This window comes from Bombyx mori, chromosome 14, assembly GCF_030269925.1.
Source record: "Bombyx mori chromosome 14, ASM3026992v2".
NCBI lineage: Eukaryota > Metazoa > Arthropoda > Insecta > Lepidoptera > Bombycidae > Bombyx > Bombyx mori.
The window spans coordinates 10,700,205-10,708,512 of NC_085120.1; the positions used below are offsets into that span (position 1 = coordinate 10,700,205).

Here is an 8,308-nt window from a genome sequence, read left to right on the forward strand (position 1 = left end):
ATACTGTTAACGAGGCTTCTTGAAATTACATGCGGCAGCAGATTGCTTGTGATGGCCGCGCGTGTTTTTTTCTTGAATCACGGAGGCTTCTTGGTAATGGACGCGCCAACAAAATTGTATGAAGCGGGCGCGCGCGATCGCACGGCCGGTCGGTGGCGAAATGAAATGGCGGCGGCGGCGCGCGTCCTGCAGCACGTAGAGGGGGGGGTCACCGCTTCGTTCGTTAGGACTTTAACACATACTATAGGGTCCGCCATCTAACGTTTTTTTTTTCAACTAGTGCTTATTTCGTGAATGGTAACACTTACCTCATGTCTGATTTGACAGATAATTAGTTTTATCCTTCCGCTGAACGAATATGGTTGTGTATACGCTTGAACAACGCTGGGAAATATTGCGACGTTACTTTGAAAATCATGGTAATGTTGCAGAATGTGGGCGAAAATTGCGTACGGATTTTGGAAGAAGAGAAGCACCGTCAGCTCCGTATGTTCGTTATCTCGTGAAAAAAGTGAAAGAAACTGGCATCCTCATCGATAAACCAAAGCGTGAAAAGCGAAAAACAGTGCATACACCCGAGAATATTGCTGCTGTGACAGAAAGTGTGCGTGAAGCGCCATCAACATCAATTCAACGTCGTTCTCAATAATTAAACATTTCGGAGACATCATTGAGAGGAATTTTGCATAAAGACCTTGGTATGACGCCATACAAAGTCCAATTGGTTCAGGAGTTGACGCCACCTGACCATCCAATGCGTTTTCGCTTCGCTAAGTGGGCCCGCGATCGACTTACGGAAGATGCCGATTTTGTCAAAAAAATCATCTTTTCAGATGAAGCTCATTTTGATCTTGGCGGGTATGTAAACAAGCAAAATTCTCGCATTTGGGGCACAGAAAACCCGCACGCATACACTGAAAAGCCGACGCACCCAAAACGAGTCACTGTTTGATGCGGATTTTGGTCCAGAGACATAATTGGGCCTTTTTTTTCGAAAAGGAGTAAGGAGTGGCCGTTACAGTCAACGGCGATCGTTATCGGGCCATGTTGAACGAATTTTTGTTCACAAAAATTGAAGAGGAAGATATTGGCAACATTTGGTTTCAACAGGACGGCGCTACGTGCCACACAGCCGAAGCTACACTCGATGATTTGCGCCGTTTTTGAAGATCGCATTATCAGCCACAGAGTTGATGTCGTTTGGCCACCTCGGAGCTGCGATTTAACACCGTTGGACTATTATTTGTGGGGTGCCGTCAAAGATAAGTGTTACGCCGACAAGCCAGAGACAATTGACGCTTTAAAGGATAATTTTCGTGAAGCCATTGGTGAAATACAGCTGCACACAATCGATAATGTGCTTAAAAATTGGACCGATCGTGTAGGCTACTGCATGGCTAGCCGAGTCACCCATTTGTATGAAATTATTTTTCATTATTAACCGGAAGGATTTTGCTTTCAAATAAAAAAAGAAATTTGAGAAAATATTCAGTCGTTTTTCTCTTATAGCATTTTAAAAAAAAAAAAAGTTATCTGGCGGACCCCTTATTATTGTGTTCCTTATAACTTAAGTCATCTTAATATTAACCCTTCCTATGGCAGACGCCATCGGAAAAAATGTGCCATGGTGGCAGCCTCCCGCTCCGGTCACGATAAAATAAACGCTTAGCTGGCAGGCGACCGGAACGGTCAGTAATTTGATGCCGCTGTTTTCATTCGAAAAGCGCACTTTAAAACACGTTCTGCAGTGTTCTAACGCATACAACTGCTAGAACGTTAAACAAAGACAAAATATAGACGCTTTCTTAAGTAAACTTACATATGTTTTTAAGAAAAAAAAACCTCATTGTTCCGGACTTGCTAACGCGGAGTAGTTGGAAGTGTTTGTGCGTCTATTTTCAAGTGTTTTTAAGTGGTTGACGACAGTATAACGAGATAAAGTTTTGAAAAAGCGATGGAAAGGTATGTAATAAGCATATTTCTTTGTTTTTGTACGTGTTGTGACACGCTTTTCGTGGTAAAACATTGATATCTAACACCTACTCAGGCTTAGCACACGCTCATGTCGGCCAAACAAACCATTCATTTAGCACCAAATATTGGTAGATTTGTGTAATTTATGGAAACAATGAAATAATTACTTAACTATTAACCTTTTCCAAATTGTAAATTTATTCAAATCTTTCATTAATTAGAGAAATATCGAATAAAATAACACGCGTCCCTCCACTGACCGGACCGGGACGATGACAGTTAGGTTATTTCGGGCAATGCGGCCATTTTGTTCGCTCGCTATCATAATATGGATAAGACTATTGGATCTACTTTTATATGGTGTTTGGTTTGCTTTGACAAATCATTTTGAAAAACTTTTTTTTTATTTCTTTCTTTCTTTATTCTTTTGCACTTGCGCTTTATTTAAAACTAATTTGAATGTCTTTTTCCTGCACCCTGTTAACTGCATGTGGCTTATGTTGCGCTTTTGATTGGATTTTAATAGTGAGAGAAGTTTGCGGGTGAGGGGAGGCAGTGCAAGAGCAACAGGCGTGCGCACTCGCGGAGGTCGTTCGAGTCTTCCCACACGTGGTGGTTCACGAACAGGAAGGGTACGAGGTAGAGGAAGGGGGTGCCCGCGGTCTTCTGTTGAACAGAGGCCGTCGGCAAGTTGCGCGTTAGTATTTTGTTTTTAATGGAACTTCAATTTTAAGTACTTGTTAGGGTTCCGTACCCAAAGGGAAAAAAACGGGACCCTATTACTAAGACTTCGCTGTCTGTCTGTCACTAGGCTGTATCTCAAGAACTGTGATAGCTCGAGAGTTGAATTTTTCACAGATCATGTATTTCTGTGGCTGCAATATTAAAAACAAAATAAAATAATTATCAAGGGGGGCTCGCATACAACATAGGTGATATTTTGTTACTTTTTGCTCGATATTAATAATAATGGTACGGAACCCTTCGTGTGCGAGGCCGACTCGCACTTTTTTTAGTTTTTTTATATTTATTAGCCAGTTTTTTTATATTTATGTAGTGACACTGCATCTCATGAGTAAATGTGCATTTATTTCATCATCATAATTAGCCTGAATCCACTGCTAGAAAAGCCTCTCCTCCATGACGCGATCTTCATTGTCTTATAAATGTGATTGTATTTACAGATTTAACCTTATTGCAATTGAGGATTTGCCCGCTGGGGAACCGATAGAGCAGGCATTGACGGAGCGAAGTAAGCGTTCATGGAACCCGTAAGTATCAATCCTCACCCAATTTATTTTTGATTTATTTGCCAACTTTATCACCATCATCATTTAGCTAACTGTCAATATTACAATACATTATTATTTTCAGCCGAAATTATGAACCTGACGGAGAGGACATTCCAGTAATTTTGTCTTCACCTGCGATTCCGCCATCACCGGCAATGTATATTTTTTTATCATAATAATTTATTATTAATATCGTGATAGTTGATTTTATAATACTTATAACCTATGATGTTTCAGGTACGTTGAATGTGGCGGCAGTGGTACGAGCACGCCATCTTCTAGATATAATATACAGATTTCTGTACATGGCAGCCGTAGTCCTTCGCCGTCACATAAACGTGTGCGTCGATCGCTTTGCCCAGACCAAGAACATGATACTACGTAAGTGGTATTTTTCATATTTCAATGTAGAAGAATGAGATGATGGGAGAGGAAGGTGTTGATTCTAAATGTATACTATTGTACTACACAGGAACAGAGATTCTATTTCATCGCTACGTCGACCGCTACGAGACTCTGAAATTTGCTACTTGTTGCACTATGGTAAGAATTTAATAAATGTAAATTTGCGATGTAAATTTATGTGCATGTTGGCACTAAATTACTAAATAATTAGTATAGGGCATAGGGCGATTTCAAATTAGCTATTGATAACATCTTACGCAAAGTTTTTTGTTATCACAAGCACAAGCTTACTTTTCTCAAGACCTAACCGTACTATTATATTCAATTAGGAAGTGACGACGATGACAGCGATGATGAGAGCCAGAATGATAACGACGAAATCGTTCCCATGATTATCCCCCGGGCAGCTGGAATACTGATGGACACTCCGGACGACGAGGAGATTGAGATTGACACGGCGGCGGCAACTAAACCTCTTGTGACATCTTCCGCGCCTTCCATCATTTCAGCACCTACATCACCAGCGCGTGATACCGGTATGAAGCCTAGTCATTTTTTTGAATTTGACTGGGGAACTTTCCCTGACTCTCCTATACCGCCAACAGAAAGGCGTGAATCTTTTAAGGAACACTCTGGTCCCACTGTTGCTGTAAGTGACCCTTACGAGATTTTTAGACTTATTTGGGACCAGGAGTTCATGGAATTTATTGTGCAGGAAACAAATAGATATGCCCAACAATTAGCTGCTGAAATGTTGGACGGCGGGGAATTACAGGCCTCCAGTAGGATTACAGAATGGAAAGAAACCAATGTAGACGAGTTATTGGTGTTCTTCGGAATATTACTGGCGATGGGAATCGTCATAAAGAACCGGGTTGAAGAGTACTGGAATACGGAACAAAACATCTTCTCCACTCCAGGTTTCAAAGTATATATGTCGCTTAGGAGGTTCCAGTTACTCAGCAGGTGCTTACATTTTAATAATTCCGAGAACTTGAGAAACCTCAACCTGGATCCCTCACAGGCAAAGCTTTTTAAAGTGGAGCCTGTGATTAGCCATTTGAATTCCAAGTTCACGGAATTATATATAATGAAGCAGAACATTGCTTTAGATGAATCGCTGCTGCAGTGGAAAGGTTGGTTGAACATCAACCAATTTATTCCAAACAAAGCTGCAGCAGTGGGCATAAAAACTTACGAAATATGTGAGTCGCAGACGGGGTATTTATGGCGATTTAAAATCCATGCCCATAAGGCTTCGCCTACAGTCTCAGAGGCTGATCCATTCACAGCGAGTACACCGGCGTTGGTTCTTAACCTTATCAAAGGTTTAGAACACAAAGGATACACGTTGTGGATGGATAACTTCTACAATTCCCCAGCACTTGCCCGAAAACTCAAATCGATTGGGTTTGATTGTGTCGGTACGTTGCGGACAAACCGCAAGTATGTCCCGACGGAACTGACCAATCTGAAAAAATCTCAGATGAAGCCCGGGCAAGTAGTAGGCTATACCAGTGGAGATGTCGATTGCATAATATGGAGAGATCAGAACCGCGTAGCGACGATCTCAACGTACCATGGCAATGCCGTCTCCACTAAAAACGGAGTAACAAAACTTATTTTGATACGTGACTACAACATCTGCATGGGTGGCGTGGATAAAAAAGATCAGATGTTGGCTGCATTCCCAATTGAACGCAAGAGGACACAAATTTGGTACAAGAAATTGTTTAAAAGGTTACTTAATGTTTCTGTGTTGAATGCCTATATCATACATAAACAGACCGCCACGGAGGTCTTGGACCACAGGGGCTTTAGAAAAAACCTGGTAGAATCCCTTTTGCGTAGGCATTCAATAAAAATGCAGCCATATGTCTTTTCTGCCAGGGTACAAGATACCATTTTCGAGGTGAGCCGCCATCACCCCGCCGAATATCCGCGGCTAACTTCATTAAACAGCACAAATCGCCATCGCCACCCATGTAAAGTGTGCGGCAAGCGCACGGTAACGTATTGCGTAGGTTGCGACAAACCTGTGTGCGTATTCACATGTTTTGTGAAACTTCACAATTAATATAATAATAGGGTAAGGCCAAATAATTTTATGTACCTATGTTAATTATTATTTCTTCTCAATTGTAAGTAGCCTACATGTTAACTTTTTTTAAGACTATCAAAACATTGTTGACATATTTCAAGAGTTTATTTTGTGTCTGATTTTTTGTCTTAAAATTTTTCGTCTTAAGTTCTTAAGAGTATTTTTTTGTCTGATTGTATGTACATTTTTTGTAAGAGTAAATTTGATTTAGAGAGAGAATTTGAATTTGATTTTTGATTTAATAATCTGAAAAAAAAACTTTTTATACATTTTTTTTTCTAAGAACAAGTAAATAATATTCTGAAACAACAGAAATAATATAAATACAGTAACTGACCGGACCCGGTCATTCGCCAGACGGAGGGTAAAAAGTCGCATCCACGTTAAGACAGTCGTTTTCGCGTGCCATCTTAGTAAATAATTGTTGTTTTATTTCATCATTTTCTAATAAATGTTGTATGAAAACACCATCTTTATATCTTACAAGCCTTTTGCAAATTTATTCATGTTTTAGGAAATACATTATTAACTCATAAAAATAATTGAATACTACAGTACAGATCATTGTTTGAATATACCTATTTTTTCTTAGTTTACACAGGTTTTATTTGAATCTTAATATCTTTATAATCTTACATATTTCAGACGTAAATATTTAACACAATTGAGATTATGAATCAAACATCAATATAAACATACATTTCAATCTCACTTGATCAATATATTTCTCAGAACTAAGCTTGTAACATGAGCTATTTTCAACATCCGGCGCAAGATCTACCACTGCGGCCGATTTTTTGTAAACGTTCTACTGATATTTTTTTGTATAGAATGATGTGTAATTCTTAGGATTATGTTTTGAAATAGTGTTTGTCAAAGCAAATTAAATACAAATATGATCGCTTAGTTGTTTTATTAAATATTTCTGTCAGTATTTACACCTAAAATTGGAACAAAATCTAAATCTGCATATTTGACTTAAATTAATTTACTATTTTCACACCTTTGCAGTTATTATTAGTATAAAATATAATAGCTTGGTCCTTTGTGATTCTAAACCTATAGCATAATGCACTGGTTTTGAACAATAAAGCAGTTTAATTACAGTTTTTTCTAAAAAGTATCTTCTAGAATTAAGGGGGAAGATAGACCTCTGCCAGACAAGGCTTTTTTTCCATTATGGCGGCCGCCAGATAATATAGCTGACCGGACCGGGACGCTGCCATACGAAAGGTTAAACAACCACATTTCCTTTAAAATACTTAATTTTAATTATAAATTAGTGTTATAGACATTTGAATGATATATGATATATCATTCAAATAAACATTATTGAGTTAAGGAGAACACAAACTGGAAAATGCAGTGCAGGACGCCCTCGGGCCCGGTGGAGTGATGATCTGTGCAGGGTGGCTGGCAGGAACTGGATGAGTGAAACCGAGGATCGTGCTCAGTGGCGAACAATTGGAGAGGCTCATGTCCAGCAGTGGACTGCTATAGACTGATGATGATGATGAATAAAGTATGAGATTCTAAATAACTTTTTTTTTTGATTCCTGTAAAGCAGGGATTTTTTACTTATATACTTTAGTCTGCTGACCCTAGTAATTATAGTGCTAACTTTGAATGATGATCTCAATGCTATTAGTGTATTGAGAAAAATTGTTCTTTTTAACAAACAGTTCCACATTCAAGATAATTATGACACTAATTAAAATCCAACATGAATTACACAATATCTATGCATGATAACTACAGATTTCATGCATACAAAAAAATAATGTACTGTTCTTTTATATTATAATAATATGTCATATATAGGTGAAATAAGCAAAATGAAGTTTAATTTTATACATGAATATATATAATAATTACCTATGGATTTATATGTATTTACACAATACACATTCAATAATACCACTAAATAAAAAAAAATTGACTTTGTATCATCAATAACAACACCGGTTGTAACAACTATCAGTTTTTATGATTAGTCCTAGTATGAGTACTCCCTTCGATTTCTTTATAATATATTTTGAGTTTATTATTCAACACATTGAGCAAGTGAAAATAATATAAAATACAATCTTATGAAAAACTTCAGCCTTTGAAATAGATTTCACTGGTAGAACAGTCTGATTAATGTTTCAAAAACAATTTATCCAGTACAGTTTAGAAATGATTTTTTGCTTAGATTGGTGGATGAGCTCACAGCCCACCTAGTGTTAAGTGGTTACTACGGCTGCCCCCCCCCCCCCCCCCCCCCCAAACTGAAACACATTACTGCTTCATGGCAGAAATAGATGGTCGTACCTACCCGTGCAGACTCACAGAAGGTCTAACCACCAATATAAAATGATATGAATACCCAAATTAAGAATCAAAATAGTGCTGAGTTTATAGTTACAGTACTTCGGTGAGCTTTTTAAATTTAAAATTAATCAAGACGCTACTATATAACCGTGACAAATCAAAGAGGCGATCTGAGCAGCAGTTGAAACAGCAGTATCAATTGAAACCGATGTAGCTGCTGGTC

General features: G+C 38.4%; 1 protein-coding gene across 2 annotated transcripts; it reads left to right on the forward strand.

Annotated features, from left to right (window-relative positions):
* Positions 1–1,586: 1,586 nt before the first annotated feature.
* On the forward strand, positions 1,587–6,674 carry LOC119629478 (piggyBac transposable element-derived protein 4). Of its 2 annotated transcripts, XM_038015370.2 has the most exons (7): positions 1,587–1,962; positions 2,501–2,671; positions 3,159–3,245; positions 3,349–3,423; positions 3,504–3,647; positions 3,739–3,809; positions 4,001–6,674. In XM_038015370.2, exons 1-7 carry the CDS (start codon positions 1,955–1,957, stop codon positions 5,746–5,748), a joined length of 2,304 nt encoding a protein of 767 aa, XP_037871298.1. In that variant the 5' UTR covers positions 1,587–1,954; the 3' UTR covers positions 5,749–6,674. The 2 variants fall into 2 exon arrangements, with proteins under 2 accessions (XP_037871298.1, XP_037871299.1); XM_038015371.2 differs by lacking the exon at positions 2,501–2,671.
* The last annotated feature ends 1,634 nt before the right edge of the window (positions 6,675–8,308 follow it).